General features: G+C 40.9%; 1 protein-coding gene across 3 annotated transcripts in view; it reads left to right on the forward strand.

Annotated features, from left to right (window-relative positions):
• DLC1 (DLC1 Rho GTPase activating protein) overlaps positions 1-17,439 on the forward strand; it is a 334,862-nt gene that overhangs the window by 74,930 nt on the left and 242,493 nt on the right. For all 3 annotated transcript variants that reach the window (XM_087874937.1, XM_087874936.1, XM_034411399.3), the window contains exons 3-4: positions 10,446-10,592; positions 13,009-13,170. In XM_087874937.1, the coding sequence (XP_087731063.1) occupies positions 10,446-10,592; positions 13,009-13,170 (309 nt within the window). The remainder of the gene's footprint in view (positions 1-10,445; positions 10,593-13,008; positions 13,171-17,439) is intronic.

Genomic DNA, 17,439 nt, shown 5'->3' on the forward strand with positions numbered 1-17,439 from the left:
ACAAAGTCTGTACAAATTTTAGTTTACTAAATCAAATCAGTCTTTTTCAAACAAAGGCTGTTAATTAACTTTCTTAACAGCCTACAAGAATCCAAAGAATAAATAATCGTAATCTTACTAGGATTGGCAGAAAGCCCAGAAGCAATTTGCAAGACACTGATAAAAGAACTAAGATCCAGACGCGAAGGAGAGTGAACGAAGTTGTTCCCTGCAAATTGCCTCAGTCGTCGTCCATTCTTAAATAGGCTAAGGGAGTGTCCAGTTAGCCCCAAGCCTTACTCTCAAGGAGACCTCCTCCTGAGGAGCCACTCCTGCCTTTTGGCAGCTCTGTGCGCCCGTGCATCGAGAAGACGCTCCCCCTCTTCTTCCTCTTCAGCCATGGAAGCTTCTGGAGGTTCTGAAGGCCCTGGCTGAATTCCCACCTCTGGCACCACATCTTCTCCAGCCTCCTCATTGTCCGACTCAAGTGCCAGCTGCACAGGCTGCTGGCGCAGCACCACACCAGCCTCCTCGCTGTCCAAATCAGCTACTAGCTACACAGGCCACTGACGGGCCACAACAGTTATATTATACAGTATCTTCCACTTGCTGTTTACCATATCAAAAATAGTATGGCTCAGTGGTTGAATGCTGCTAATTTAACAACTGGTTCGGTGAGCACGTGCTAAAAATGGAGCATTTAGAAGCTCAGCTGCTTACCTTCCAAGTCACCAATGGTAAGTAGAACAGTGAGGGGGGGGATCAGCTGTGCCACGCAATTGAGATGAGCTAGAAAGCAGGAAATAAAGGACAGGATAGGGCGGGGGCAGGTGGGCAGGTGGGCAAGGACAACTTATCATCGGAGTTACCAGTTTGCCCAAACCAGTCTAAACTGGCTGAATTCCACCTCTGGTATGGCTATTATCTACTAGCAGATTTCTGTATTCAGTCTTTGATCTTGAATGGGGTCTCCAAATTTTAAGGTATATGGACTTCAACTCCCAGAATCCCCCATTGCTGGTTGGAGAATTCTGGGAGTTGAAGTCCACAAGTCTTAAAGTTGCCAAGTTTGGAGACTCCTGATTATGAGTAAGAAAATATAAAACTTGCTAGATACGAAAAATGTTGTGTCACAGCTCTGAATACTTGATCCAATTTCTCATAGACAGCTACATTGGCATGAGAACTACCACTTGCACATGTAATGTAACCATGAGTCATCAAGTTGGGCATGACTGCAGATGACAGAGAGCCAATCTGATATGGAGGTCGTGCCATCAAACCAGAAATTAGGAGTTTGTGTGTTCTAGTCCCACCTTAGGCACAGAAAGCATGAGTGACCTTGGACCAGTTATTCTCTCTCAGTCCTAGGAAGGAATATCTATGGAGATTCTCAGTCATCCAGATCATGGTTGTCCCAAAGGTGCTTTTTTCAAGAGACAATTGGACTTTCTGATTTTTCTTTGAAGACGTTTCGCTTCTCATCCAAGAAGCTTCTTCATGTCTGAGCTGAAGAAGCTTCTTGGATGAGATGCGAAACGTCTTCAAAGAAAAAACAGAAAGTCCAATTGCCTCTTGAAAAAGCCCTAGGAAGGAAGCAATCAGGGGTGAAATCCAGCAGGTTCTGAAAGGTTCTGGAAAACTGGTAGTGGAAATTTTGAGTAGTTCGGAGAACCAGCAAATACCACCTCTGGCTGGCCCCAGAGTGTGGTGGGAATGGAGAATTTGCAATATCCTTCCTCCAGGATTGGGGAGGGAATGGGGATTTTGCAGTATCCTTCCCCTGCCATGTCCACCAAGCCACGCCCACCAAGCCACGCCCACAAAACCGGTAGTAAAAAAATTTGGATTTCACTACTGGAAGCAATGGCAAACTACTTCCGAAAATGTGGCAAGAAAACCGTAGGAACTGGTACACACAGTTGCAAGGAATCAATATTAACCGAAAGGCGCTCACACACACACACACACACACACACACACACACACACACACAAATCCAAGAATCAGAGAAGACCTCTATGCTACTTGTACATATACAGCACGTCTGCTACATAAGAACTGAAGCATCAGAGTTCATCACATTGCAGTGTTTCAAATGAATTTGCTTTCAATGAAACGGTTAAGACTTGTAAGGCTATTTTTTGTGCATCTGTTTGTGTGTTTATTTCATTGGGATCCCAGTCGCTTAGATGAAAATAACTCCATAATTGCTAAGCTATTTTGTTGATTTTTTTTTTTTTTTGGCTTTTGTAGAACTATATTTTGCTCTTGCTTTTCCTCCAAGGAGCATGAATAATTTGTAGATGGTCCTATTTTAAAAGACTTCTTACTAAATAGGTTGGATTGGAGGGGAGTTACTGGCTTCAGGCCACCTAATGACTGAAGTTTAGAACTCAGGTGCGCTTGGCCTAAATTCAACACACCTGCTTCCTGCCTCTATGTTTAAGCTGCCCTTGAATATGTCTGAAAATACAACAATAACAAGTCATCCTTGAACCAGAGAACTTCAGGAGCTGCTTATGATACTGGAAATTCTCTCATCAAGCTGATTTTGATAATGGAAAATACGAAATAGTATATTCGAGGCACTAGTGTTATTAGAAATCTCTTTGGTTTCTAAAAACCCTGTAAAGAATGTATTTTCAGCACATTTTCTAGATTTCTCTTTATCCCTAGTCTCAAGAAGAACATACACAATCCATTACGTAATCGGTTTTCTCCACATGCTTATATGGGATCATTACTGAAAATAGTGGAAATTGCCAAGCGTTACCTCAGAAGCAGAATTTACATTTAAATAAAGGAATGTTGAAAATCTCAGGGTGACTGTGACCAACCCAGACTCAACTTTGACGCTAATCAAACATGGCATTTATAATATTACCATTTTAATCTTACATCAGATCTTCCATGTCGGAAAATATGCACTGTATAGTATTTCCCAGAAAACCATGGTAGCCAGAACTATCTTTCCATATCACAAGTATTATGTCACTCCAACTGTAACCGAGTAGAAGTAAATAATTTGAATTTGTGAAATGTTTTGTGTGTGGAAATAAAGGCAGCTTCAGATTAGAAATTGGTCCTGGGAGCAGAAAAGAAAGATTTGTCTCATTAGGAGACAAAAGTTGGATTTAGATTTAGTTCTATGTGAAAACATTGGTTCCAATCAGTAAATCATGACTTAGTTTCCTATGCCTTACCGAGTTCAAAGATGGCAATATAGACATAGAATATAAACAGATATGAATGCTGTCCCTTTCAACATTCTGGTCAAGATTTTCTACATACTGTAGGTTTTTATGTGTATCAGCTTTAATTTTTTACGAGTGCATTTACTAGCTGTTTAAAACTCTGCAGTATACCATGTGGAAAAGTAATAAATGCAAAATATTTGTTTTAATGCCTGAAGTAGAATTCAAATAAAAACCAAAGTATTTCACAGCATACTTGGCGATCAGAAACCTAAATTTCTGAACGTGCCTTTAACCAAATTCTTGAATGTGAGTATTTCTCCTTCTGCGTGCAGTACTGTAGGGATTTCTGAAAAAAAGGTTCTGCTCAACTCTTCAGGGCAGCCCGAGGTATTTTGCTGCCTAAGATAAAGGACAAAATGGCATCCTCTCCAATGAACTTACTGGCAAACAAGTTGTACTTCAAGAACAGCAACACCAAAGAATTTCTCTGAGATGAGCAAGCTAATCTAGGCGATGCTGAACAAGTGGAACAATGAAACAATAGTTGGAAACTAACCAAGGAGAGAAGCAACCTAGATCTTAGGAGAAATTTCCTAACTCTGAGAGCAATCAACCAATGGAATAGCTCGTCTTCAGAAGTTATAGGTGCTCCATCACTGGAGGCTTTCAAAAACCTTTGAAATGGAATGGGGATTTTGCAGTATCCTTCCCCCAGGAGTGGGGAGGGAATGGGGATTTTGCAGTATCCTTCCCCTGGAGAGGGGTGGGAAGGGAGATTTTGCAGTATCCTTCCCCTGGAGTGGGATGGAATGGGGATTTTGCAGTATCCTTCCCCTGGAGAGGGGTGGGAAGGGAGATTTTGCAGTATCCTTCCCCTGGAGTGGGGATGGAATGGGGATTTTTCAGTATCCTTCCCCCAGGAGTGGGGATGGAATGGGGATTTTGCAGTATCCTTCCCCCAGGAGTGGGGATGGAATGAGGATTTTGCAGTATCCTTCCCCTGGAGAGGGGTGGGAATGGAGAATGGAGATCCTTCCCCTGCCATGCCCACCAAGCAACGCCCACCAAGCCACACCACACCTACCAAGCCACGCCAACAGAACCAGTAGTAAAAAAATTGGATTTCACCCCTGGACAGAACCAATGGTTTCTCATATATTTCTCAGAGTAGAGGAAAACAATCTTCATTTATTAAGAAATGATAACTTGGGCCAAATCTCTCATCGTTACAGTTCTAAATATAATAAAAAGAAACAGAAACATAATTAGCTTCTTCCATGTAGTCAGGTAATATTTGTGCTTATGAAGGGAATGCAGCAGAATCATTTCCAACATGCATGCATTTAATTTACTGTCTGTATAGCCAGTGGTAAGATTCAAATAATTTAACAACCGTTCTCTGCCCTAATGACCAGCTGGGTGGGCACGGCCAGGGGGTGTGACAGGCAGCACTTGGCTTCCTGCACCCCCCTGGGAGCCAAAACGGGGGAGTGTGGGGACTCCTGGAAGGGGCAGAGAGGGGAGGGGCCAGCCAATTTAATAATCGGTTCAGCTAAACTGGCCTGAACCGGCTGAATACCACCACTTTGTGTATAGCGCCTCATATAAAAAGTGATTGTCCTGGAAAGCAAAATTCCTGATTACAGTATATGGAAGAATTCCTGCACACCTAACCATAGAATGCTGTTTCAAGCATTATGAACGTACAGCAGGGGTGGGTTCTACTTATCTTTACTATCGGTTCGCAATGGGACCGCGTGCGCATGTGTAGAAGCGTTTTGATACGTCGGGCTCGGTGGGCGGAGCCTCCCTCCGGTTTTACTACCGGTTCTATAGAACCAGTCGGAACTGTGGGCAACCCACCACTGACCTACAGTACACAATATAAATGTAAAGCATGCTTACTATTATGGCGTCACTCTCCTGATTTTTAAATCCACCGTATGTAAAAATGAAAAACATATATTTCGAACTAATAAAATATATTTCATGGATTTTAAGATTTAGTTCATTTTATGAAGGTCCTGTATGTAATCTTGAGAACAACTTTCCCAACTTTTTATTGTCAAATCTGTGTTGGATTATAAGTGCCATTATCCTCAGTCTGCTTGGCTGGGATATATTGTGCTCAAGAGCAGCAAAGCAATGAATATGGCAATAACATTAAATGTAAAAGTTTAGTAGGATTCCCATTGTAGCTAGCAACATTGGTGAATCCCTCTTCTTAATTCTCACTGTCCAATTGCAGAATAAATTCCACTCTGGACTTCGTGATTTACATGATGTCTGAATAAATATTTCCACAGCACCAAAAAGCTTCAAGTGTTGCAAATCGTACTCAATGCAGGCAACATGTGATCAAAAGAAAGTCAAGACATTTTCTTGTGCTCCAACTATGGAAGGCTAAACCTCAAATTTTTATGTGGACTTCCTGAACCTACCATGGAAAAATAAAGCTCTTATATGGAATTTGGGGCATACGGCAAAAAAAAATGTTTCAGTAGAATGCTTTGCTTATTCCAAAGAAGTATATTTCCTTTTTCCTTTAGACTGGAATGTATCGAAAAATATGTGAGGAAAAGCATGTGGAGTTTCCTGTTCTATATGCAGGAATGTATATAGTGGAGCAAACAATATGGCCTGTATTTATCATGGAGGAAAAGAGAATTTGGTATGATAATGAAATTGGGATCATCAAATGTGAAAGCTGGTCCATGATGTCCATAAGCAAAGAAGACTCTGCTCAACAGTTTGCAGCAGGGGTGGGTTCTACTTACCTTTACTACCAGTTCGCATCGTGCCCGCGCGCACGCTCTTCGGATCACCTGTGATGACATCCGGGTCAGTGGGTAGAGCCTTCCACCGGTTTTACTACCGGTTCTTACTACCGGTCTGAACTGGGGGTAACCCACCACTGGTTTGCAGCCTGGAGAACTCTCAAATTTAGTCTCCTTGGTTCAAAGCTACTCACCAGCTGATGGCCCTTTTCCCCCCTCTATTCTTGATTTTTTGTTTCAACAAAGGGAAAATTAGGGACAGGCAGAAAAATTGGAAATAGAAATTCTGTTGAACTGACACGGGGACAGAAATAATCTTTTCCAGAATACTACAAGACCTGAATAACAGGTGAACCAGAACAATAAGAGTCCAAATATACTTTGCAGTGGTGGGATTCAAATAATTTAACAACTGCTTCTCTGTTCTAATGACCAGCTGTGTAGGCGTGGCTTGGTGGTCATGTGACCGTGTGGGCGTGGCCAACTCAATGTCACTCACGTCAATGGGCGTTTCGCCTTAGTTGTTACAATGTAACAAGGGTTAACCAGAGAGGGAGTTTCTGTAAGCAGGGCAATAAAGATTAGGCTAGAAACACCACCAGAATGTTTCCTTCCTGCCTTCCTTACAGGATTAGCCCTGTAAAGTGGAAAAAACAAAATAAGATTTCTTCCAACAACCAGTTCTCTGAACTGCTTAAAAAGTTAACAACCGGTTCTCCCAAATAGATGCTAACTGGCTGAATCCCACCACTGATATTTTGCATTAAATATATAGCATATCCTCCAATAAATTTTTAAAATAAAAATTAAAGAGGGAAGCAATGTAAATAAAAGTGAAAGACATGAAGCTCAATACTGCCCTTCCCCAAATGCATTATCTTCTGTAAGGCAGTGAAAGTTTTACTAAATTTTATCCCTGTGGATAATTCTACCTTAGAGGAATCAGGCTATGAAGAGAAGCTGAAATGTCCACTTCTCTTGTATTGGCATTAGCATCATCTCAATTATTATCTCCGTGTTTTGAGTAAAGGCTGTACAGCTCTATATGAAATAATGTGCAGCTTGATATTTTAAAGTTCAGAATTCTAGAATCCAGTCTGGAGCAATCATCAGGACTAGAGGTTTAGCCTTCCAAGCTTTCGGACTTGTGCTGGAACCCATCCTCAAGAAACTTCTCTCCAAAGTGTGTGTTGGGCTATTCTATGTGTAATATTTATGTGGTATCTGGATGGGTATGGCTTCTTATTGGTTGATTGGGGTATTGATGGCTGGCTATTATGTCATTGGCTGTTGTTTCCTTCTGCTGCCAAGTCCTCAGCTCCTAAGTACCTGATAACAGTGGTGAGTTGCTCCCGGTTCGGTCCGGTTCTATAGAACCGGTAGTAAAACAGGTGGGAGGCTCTGCCCACCCGCCACAATGTCATCATGGGTGATCTGAGCATGCGCAGAAGCATACACTTGTGCGTTCCTGCTGCGAACCGGTAGTAAAGGTAAGTGGAACCCAACCCTGCCTGATAAGCTGGTGGTAAATCAGCATTCCTGTTGACTGATGAGGGGCCCATTTCCCAGGCTTTAATCACTTCCCTGGCTATTTTTGTACCTGCTCGGCCAACAATCTAAGTAGCTGTGAAATAGAATGTATGTCCTTGTTCATTGCAATGTGTGGCTACCAATGAATTTGGCTCTCCTTGTCTGACGGTTCACTTGTGTTCTTGCAATTTGGTGGTTAGCATCTTCCCCGTCTAGCCTACATAGTCACAGGGCCAATCTGTGCAGGGGATCCAGTAGATTACATTAGAAATACCTTCTTTGCAATGCTTGATTTGTCCTCGTATGGTAGCCTCTGGGCGATGTGTGATGCCAACTTTCAGATTTTGTATCTCTCCCTTTGGGACTGTATAAAATATTCCAGTATTGTTTCAGTGGCTCTGGAAAGTTCTCTCTTTTTGACATATAGGTTTGAGATAAATTGATATATAGATTTTCAGAGATTGACATTAAATCCCTTTTTTATCTCTTGCTTATTGTTCATGTCACTCTCCCTACTTTTGCCTGTGTTTTTTGTTGTTGCTGTTGTTCCTTTTTTGACTATGAACTGTTTTTGATATTTGCCAATAAATAAACACCAAGCTATATTTTTGGCTAGCTGCACTGAGTAGCCTTCGTGCCTGTTCTGATCTGGATTGACTGGGAGTGTGCTAGGTGGAAATTAAATTGGAAATTACTTTTAGGAATTTTCTCACACTTGCCATGTGCCAGCTATGAACACATACACATGCCTTGGTGATAGACCCTGGTAAGAGAATATTTATTTATTTATTTATTGGTTCAATTTATATGCTGCCCTTTTCTGGAGACTCAGGGTGGTTTACAATGCGTTAAGCAACAGCCTTCATACTTTTGTATATACCTGCTTAGTAGGGCTTTCGCCCCCCCCCAAAGCGGTGTTCTTTTTATACGAAGTCAGCTTATTGCCCCCACAAACTGGGTCCTCATTTTACCTACCTCAAAAGGATGGAAGGCTGAGTCAACCTTGAGCCTGGTGAGATTTGAACTTGCAGTAATTGCAGGCAGCTGGTGTTACTTAACAGTGCTTTAGTCTGCTGCGCCACCAAGGCTCAATATGTACATGTAGAAACAGATGTGAGATATTATCAGTGGTGGGATGCTGCCGGTTTAACGACCAGTTCAGTGATCGTATGCTTTGCGCTCACGTGTGTCAAACGCACATTGAGCACACGTGCACAGTTTTACAAATACTAACCTTTTGTGTTACCACTTGGGAGTAACACAGCTGAGGTGTGGCAATCCTCTCTGCCATGCCAATCAGCTGAGAAGATAAAGGTAAGTAAAGTGCAGGGGCGGGGGGGGGCAACCTGATCATCAGAGCGAACCGGTTTGCTCCCAGATGATTGTTGGAGCTACCAGTTCACCCGAACTGGTAGAATCCCATCCCTGGATATTATTCAGAAGAAAATACAGTTGCCTCCTATGATGGCAGCTAAAAAGGGGATGGCAGCATTTCCAGAGGCCAAGCTCTACATGTTTTCCTACCTTCTTCTCTTTGCTTATTTTACCAATTGAAGCAAAAGGATGTTTTTGAGACCCTCGTCCTTTCCAACGAGACTTTGCAAGAAAGTTGATACGTCAACCATCCCACTCCACCATCTAGCAAAGAAAGACTCCCGACCCATTGTTTTACCAAGAGTTTACTTTACTGAAGCCTAAGTGGTTACAGAAAGTAGTGAAGCTGGATCTGGCGTTTTGCAAGCAAATGATATGATTAACTTTTCCTTTTCCCCAGTTATCAATTAATGTCCCTGTTACCAGTTAATGTGCAATTAGATGTTTGTATATTGTTCGGGTAACGGACCTTCAGTTTGTGGGCTTTCCAGTTCTGCATTCTGATGGTTGACCTTGGGCTGGCTGATGCTTCTTACGCCTTGGGCCAGCACGGCTTGGTTTCCATTCCCCCCCCCACTTCTTCCCTACATTATAATCCTCTCTTCCCTTCCACAGTTGCTAATGTCAGGCTTGTGATGCTTGGCTAGCAGAATGGCAGCCATGACAGGATATTTCAATGTCCCCATATTATCAGGCATTATGTATGTTCCTGGTCAAAGTTAAGTCCAGTTGATCTAGAGCTGAGGTGGCGCAGTGGTTAGAGTGCAGTACTGCAGGCTACTTCATCCGACTGCTAGCTGCAGTTCGGCAGTTCAAATCTCACCAGCTCAAGGTTGACTTAGCCTTCCATCCTTCCGAGGTGGGTAAAATGAGGACCCAGATTGTTGTGGGCAATATGCTGACTCTGTAAACTGATTAGAGAGGGCTGTAAAAGCACTATGAAGCAGTATATAAGTCCAAGTGCTATTGCTATCTTAATAAATATGGTCTCGTGGCATTGACTCCTCAGGAATGAACAATATGTAGGATTTAGCCATATTGGACCGTAATAGCCATCTGCTAAATTATGATTCAAGGCTTCATCAGTTATGCCTTGGCCTTAGAACTGGATGTTTTGTGTGGGATGATTCCCATATAGAATGGGACCAGACGGACTGCAATCTAAATAAGGCTCCTTTCCTATTTCATGCCAGAATTCAGAATACCTAATTCTGAGTTCTCCAGTGAACCTGAAGGACTACCTGTGGCTTGCTGTGGGGGGGAAATTGTAAGAAAAGGGGGCATCGGGCTACAGGGATTGGTCTCAGCTAAGCTAGCTTAGTTCCTATCTAGTTCCAGCCAGAGATGCAAAATGGAGGGAAAATACTTCTCAGTGAAGTCAAGGCTTGGAGTGAAGAATGCATTGATGAGAGAATGCAGCACAGTGCTCCCTCCACCCCTTTCCTCCTCCTCCTTCTTTTCTCCCCAAATGTGAGCTTGTTGCCTATTATCCAACCCTGTTTTGTTAAATTAGAGAACAGAGACTTTTTTATTCCTTCCCAGAAGTGCCCTTTCAGATTCTGTAACTGCGTTTTCTAATCCTCAGGAAGCCAGAGACCAGGATCAGTCACAACTGGACTCCATGATACTACTCATTCTGAAACTGGATCAGCTGGACCAGGATATTGAAAATGCTCTCAGCGAAAGCTCTTCGCCTTCCAGCACATTGACACAACCACAAAAGCCCATCCCTGTAAGTCTGGTTGCTGAACCTTCTTTCCCCCCCCCTCAATTATTTATATTTACTTGCCACGTTTTTTTCTTGTTGCTTCTTTTACTTTTCTTACCCCTCCCCATTGTCCTTTCAGCTCAAGTATCTGCAATTTCCAAAACCTAAACACCAAGATAGATTTCTTTTTCTTTTTCTTAGACCTAGCTCTGTCTTCCAGAGCAGTGGTGGTTTTCAAAATTTTTTACTACCGGTTCTGTGGCTGTGGCTTGGTGGCCGTGGTTTAGTGGGCATGGCAGGGGAAGAATACTGCAAAATCTCCATTCTGTCCCCACTCCAGGGGAAGGTTACTGCAAAATCCCCATTTCCTCCTGATCAGCTGGGACTTGGGAAGCAGAGAGTAGATGGGGGCAAGCCCAGTCAGAATTTTTACTACCGGTTCTCCGAACTATTCAAAATTTCCGCTACCAGTTCTCCAGAACTGGTCAGAACCTGTTCAAACTCACCTCTGTTCCAGAGGCACAGAATTATTGTTCTCATTGTGCCTCCTGGGAGTTCCAGTCTAGAACAGGGGTCTCCAACCTTGGTAACTTTAAGACTTGTGGACTTCAACTTCCAGAATTCCTCAGCCAGCAAAGCAAAACTGGCTGAGGAATTCTGGAAATTGAAGTCCACAGGTTTTAAGTTGCCAAGGTTGGAGACCCCTGGTCTCGAATATCTGGAGGCCACAAGGCAGACCTAGCTTCTGTTTCTGCCTTTGGTCTTTCTCCGTGCTTGGGGAATGATAAGACGCTTAGCCCAATTCTGGTCTAAACTTTCCAAACTTGCCAGAGCTTCTCTATTTTTAAAGGTAGAATTAAAGTCAAGCCAATCAGGTGATCTGATGTAGTTGGTGCTGAATTGGAAATGCTTTGGAAGTATAGATGCAGCTGTCCTCAGTTTACCTATTATACATTTGAAATAAAGGTTCAGGGACTGCTTTAAAATCCTGCCTTTCTAAAAAAGAAGAATTTCAGTGTCTGGCCCCAAATAAGTCCACCCAGATTTATTGTGCCCAAAGGATTATAGAGAAAGGATAAGTAATTATTTCTATAATATTCAATAATATTTAGGGATTGGATTGAGTCGGGTGCTATTTAAATTGATTAAATTGAATTTCTTCAGATTATGGATATTATAGTATTGCAGACATTCTGCTACATACAATGATTGTTTATTGGATCCTTTCAAGCATTTACATGACATCTTTCACGATAGAGTTCTTTCTATAGTGATCTTTAGATATAAAGATCTTTCACATATTTCCTAAGAAAGGCTACGAAAACTAACTTTATGTATAAAGCAAGATAATTGAATGACATTCAGTTATCGTATGCATATTGCTAAGACTAAGCATTTATAAACTTCAAGATGTTGGCATATTTTGAATGATTCCCTATAAAAAAAATTTTCTTACCTCATGCAGCTGGAAACATGCATTTGATTATCATATCTTTTTTTAAAAAATGCATTGATACCCATAATTTGAAACGGCATATAGCCAAGTATGAGCTTCTGGGGGTTCATGGAAGTTCGGGAGAACCTCCAGCTAAGGTGGAGGTAGGGCACGTGCGGAGGCTTGGGGAGGGCAAAAAAATGGCCTACCAGAAGTTTGGGAAGGCTGGAAACAGGCCTCCAGAGGGCCTCTGGAGCCTGGGGAGGCCGTTATCGCCCTCCCGGAGGCTCAAGGAAAGCCTCCGGAGCTCAGGGAGGGCAAAAACACCCCACCCCGCCATAGTGCAGTAGACCACACCCACTATGGCCACGCCTAACCAGAAACCGGGCAGAGAATCCCTTGCTAAAATTTTTGAGACTCACCCCTACATATAGCCCCTTCTACTTCATAAGCACCCCGTATAAGCCAATATGCAGTGTGGTGCGCATGTCCTGCTATATTCAAAGGGACTTCATTGTATGCAGTGATTGTGTGTTGGCTTGTGGTCCTTCCTGTAAACGGTACAGAGGGTTTAAAACCCTGAAAAAAAATGAATGTTATCAGATGTTGGTTTGCATTTTAAGTGGGAAAAAAAAGAAGCAACAAGAGATTTCACCTGCACAAGGTTCCATCTGATGATGTCACTCCAAGTGGCTAAAGATTTCCAGATGTTACAAAAGGTTTCAAATGCTTCCAAAGACAAAAGATGAAGATATAACATGATATGCACAGGAATTATCAAGAGAAAACATGCCAGAATTTTGAAACTCCAAACTCCTGAACGAAACTACGTTTATTCTTTTATTCTTGTAGGACACCAAAGCTTTGATCTTTAAAGTACTTTTCAGTAACAGAACAGCAGAGATAGGCAGCGCTTTTAGGCGGGGGAAAGAAATGAACATGCTTTAATGTATTCCACAAAGTTAACAGCACAACAGCATAAAGAATTTGACTTCTCTTTTAAAGGATTCAGAATCACTTCCTGGAGGCACAGTCGACATCATTGCTGTAAATAACCAGCAAATGAACATACCATCACCATCACCTCCTCTACCTCCTACTCTCTATGGTGCAGATAAAGTATTTCCTACTCCAATGGCTGGTTCTGGAGCAAAACCAAAGATTGGGGTGAGCTAAAAAAAACCTTTTAATATGTATGTGTGTGCTGGGAAAGGGATCTCAAACCATGGTTCCATCCTATAGTTTTTATACATTTATGTATAGTTTATTTTTGAAGAAACTGGGATATTCCATAATGTCAAAATCTGTTGTGCAGCTAAGGTTCTTTTTTTTCCCCTGATTCAGTACCAGAACAAGAGGGAGAAGGAGATTTTTCAAAGTATTTGGAAAGTTGGCAGTCAGTGCACATAGAAAGTAATGATTATACATATTAGATTTTGGCAGTGGTGAAATTCAATTTTTTTTACTACCAGTTATGTGGGCGTGGCTTGGTGGGTGTGGTGTGGCTTGGTGGGCGTGGCTTGGTGGGCATGGCAGGGGAAGGATACTGCAAAATCCCCATTCCCTCCCCGCTCCTGGGGGGAGGATATTGTAAAATCTCCATTCCCACCCCACTCTGGGACCAGCCAGAGGTAGTATTTGCCGGTTCTCCGAACTACTCAAAATTTCCGCTTACTGGTTCTCTGGAACTTGTCAGAACCTGCTGGATTTCACCCTTGGATTTTGGTAAATATGAACCACTATCACAGGCATTATGTTCCACACAGCTCTTATTATCTTGAGGATGTAGATTATTTATTAATTATAATAACTAGTAAATCATAATGACTGCAGGCAGTTCCTTATTTTACCCATATCTTTTCAGAAGACAGTCTGGGTTTTTAACTATAGCACTACCAATAGCACTTAGATTTATATACCTTTACACAGTGCTTTACAGCCCTCTCTAAGCAGTTTACAGAGTCAGCATATTCCCCCAACAATCTGGTCCTCACTTTACCGACCTCAGAAGGATGGAAGGCTGAGTCAACCTTGAGCCGATCAGAATCGAACTGGTGGCAGTGAGCTGACAGTAACCTGCAATACTGCATTCTAACTACTGCGCCATCATGGCTCAGTGGTTAGAAGACAATAGCTTATCTTCTTCCCTTAAGTTGTCTGGATAGCCACTTATTAATACCTTTGAAATCCTATAAAGTGCTACATTTTAATCTTAACAGGAATTATGTGATTCTTCAGATGCTTACATATTTGGGTAATGAATTGAAATTTGAAATTATTCTCTTTTTATAGTAACTGTATTAAAAAATATAATTACAACAATAAAGAACTGATACAAACTAAAGAAATAAAACAATAAAAAAATAGAAGGTGCAGAAAAGGAAAAAAATAAAAATGAAACAAAAATCAGAGTATAGTAAAAATAAATAAATGTATAAAATGATTTACTCTTCATCATATGTATAAGTAATGTATTATTTTCTCTTATAATACAACAAATATCTCTTCTTCCCACGTCCCATCTCTTATCAATAATCAAATCCTTAAAATATAATCATTTCAATCCTGATCAGTAAAAGCCCATTGAGGATTACCAAAAATAACAACGTATTTATATTAACTTTGATCAAATAAACCAACCTTATGTTCCTTCCTTTTACTTTTAGCAATCTTGATTTTAGTCCTATAAAGTAATGTCCTAAACCTTGGTTTCTTTTCATCGTTTAATGTCTCTAAACTTGTATTTTAAAATTTATTTTGCTATGGATTGAAGGAAATTAGCCCAGTTCTGCAAGGCTTATTGATCCAAAGTTTCCTAATAAATAAAAAGCAGTTAATAAGCAATTTCTGAAAGTTATTAAAAAAGGAACTTTGCGCACCTAATGTCCTTTTGAAGGTGTCAATTGTGATTTGAGCAAGATGGCTACTTCCTCAACTCCCAGAACTCTAAACCTGCTGGTAATTGTTCTCTTGTGCTTTCCTCATGAGGAGCAACTCTCTGGAACACAATTCCCAGAGAGAAATCCCACAAAGACCTGGTCTATTTGCCAGCTCTTCATTCCAGTTGTTGGCTCCACTTTTGAGGAGCCATCTTCCTTTCACCATTTTTTCCCTAGAAATCTAACTTTGATCTTACTCTCATGAGAAATGCTTTGGAATAAACTTCAATTAAAAAAAAAAAAATAGTGCCAAAACCATTTTTGTATGGGAAGGAGGGGATGTATAGATTGAAAATTGGCTAAGGTAGCCACAATTCATACTATTTCAAAGGCTTTTGAAATATCATAAGAAGAATATGATTTATCAAATTATATTGAATGACAATGTATGTAGCTAGCAGTATCTAATTATGAGAAAAAGAAGAAGATAACTGGTATATGGTTATTTACAAAACAAACCTCTCAATCCTTGAACAAATGCAAACCAAATTCTTGAAATTATAGTACATAATCCTTACTCAACTACTGATGCTACCACCAGATTAGAAATAGACTGCATCTCATTTAGATGGCAAGATTATGTCGGTTAAGATTTTACTTGCTTTGGGCGTAAAAAAATCTGTGTAGAAAATAAAGGATTTATACATTTAGGTAGACAAAGCCAAACTTTTCTATCTTCCTTAGAGATCAGTTATTCTCTCCCCTTGGAAACCCTCTAATGAAGTTATGTAGATCTAGTGCTGCTGATTATGCTTCTTTTCTTGACAACCTCACAAGGCTGATAATTATATAAATGAACATAATAATCAGACTTACTGCCACGATACTGGAATAAATTACTTTTTTGATTAATCAGGCTATTTGCATAAAGAAACATAACTGTATCATAGGCTCTTCTCAGTTTCTATCTTAACCTGAAATTAAAAGGGCTTCTAATATGTATGGTTCTCTACCCTTGTAACAGGATACTATTCTTACATTCCTCCAAAACAATTACTCTTTGTATTTGATTGCAGTAATGTGGAATAATGTATTCATTATCTATTAAATTACCCATTGTACTTGGGCTTTAGAAAGAGGGCCTGTCTGTTATTTTAAAGCAGCATTGTGATAAATCTTCCATTGTAATCAGTGGTGAATGCTTAAGAGAGATGTTCCCGCTTTTTTTGTACTGGATGCCCCAACCAAGAAAAAATTAATCATTTCTTATTTGAACATTTTAGTTGTTAAATCTTGAATTATTATATATTTCATATATGTTTGTTGCAGCGATTTATTCTTCAAACGTAATTCAAGTACAATTGACTAATAGATCGACTAAATACAATTGCCCACACAATAGGGTGTGTGGGTGGCGATCATTATATTTCAATACAGGTAGTCCTTGACTTACAATGGTAATTGACCCTGGCATTTATGATAGTTATGACAGTTGTAAAGTGGGTCACTACCAGTAGTGAAATTCAAAAATTTTCTCTACTGGTTCTATGGGTGTGGCTTGTTGCGGGTGGCTTGGTGGGGGTGTGACTGGGTGGGCGTGGCTTGTTGGTCATGTGACTGGGAAAACCAACTATCACACTTTGCACAAAAATAATACAAAAGCTACACAACTGACTCACACAGACAATGCAAAAGCAGCTGTCAGCATTCCAGAAAAACCCTAACCTCAAGTAAAAACTTTTGAAACAAGCGTTTTTCAAAGTTCTATTTACTAGAATAGGTAAACTGGCACATCTGGGAAAACCTGAATCTGAGAGGTCCGGGTTTTCCCTCAGTAAATCAAAACCCCCAAAACCATCCCCTCACTCCTCAGTCGATCACATGCTCCAATCACTATCCGTCCCACCTCGAGACATCACTCCGACCACTCCTTCTCCAGATGCAGGATCAGCCTGACCTTGACCGAGAGGAAGAATGCTATTATGTCTAAAGGCAACCCCTCTACTAAATCCCCCCTCCTACTTTCCCACACGTGAGAAGGTGGCAGCATGGAAGCTTCCGGCCTAATATGGCTTCCAAAGCTGACAGCAGCTGGACTTCACACAAAATGGCCCCTGCAACAAGCAGGAACCTCACAGACTCACAGAGGGCTCAAAAACAAACCATCACACTTTACACAAAAATACCAGTTCAGGCAATAGGTAGTAAAAAAATGCTTCAAAAAGTAAAAAAAAAAAAAAAGTTCCTACGGATCGCGCAGCACAGCTGATTGTCACAGCTGATTGTCTAAACCATTTTTTTTTACTTTTTAAAGCATTTTTTTATTACCAGTTTGGGCAAACCAGTAGCATTTTCACTACCGGTTCGGGTGAATCACCCCGAATCAGTAGCATTTCACCCCTGGTCACTACATGCTTGAATCTGTTTTTATTACTTTTTTTGTGATGGTAGTTAAGCAAACGTGGCAATCATAAAGCAAATGTTGCAGTTATTAAGTCAAGGACTTAATAACATATAGTATATGTTCAATCCATTGTTTGGGGAAATATTCTTCCAG

The sequence above is a fragment of the Pantherophis guttatus genome, chromosome 8 (assembly GCF_059756535.1).
Source record: "Pantherophis guttatus breed Tessera chromosome 8, ASM5975653v1, whole genome shotgun sequence".
Classification (NCBI taxonomy): domain Eukaryota; kingdom Metazoa; phylum Chordata; class Lepidosauria; order Squamata; family Colubridae; genus Pantherophis; species Pantherophis guttatus.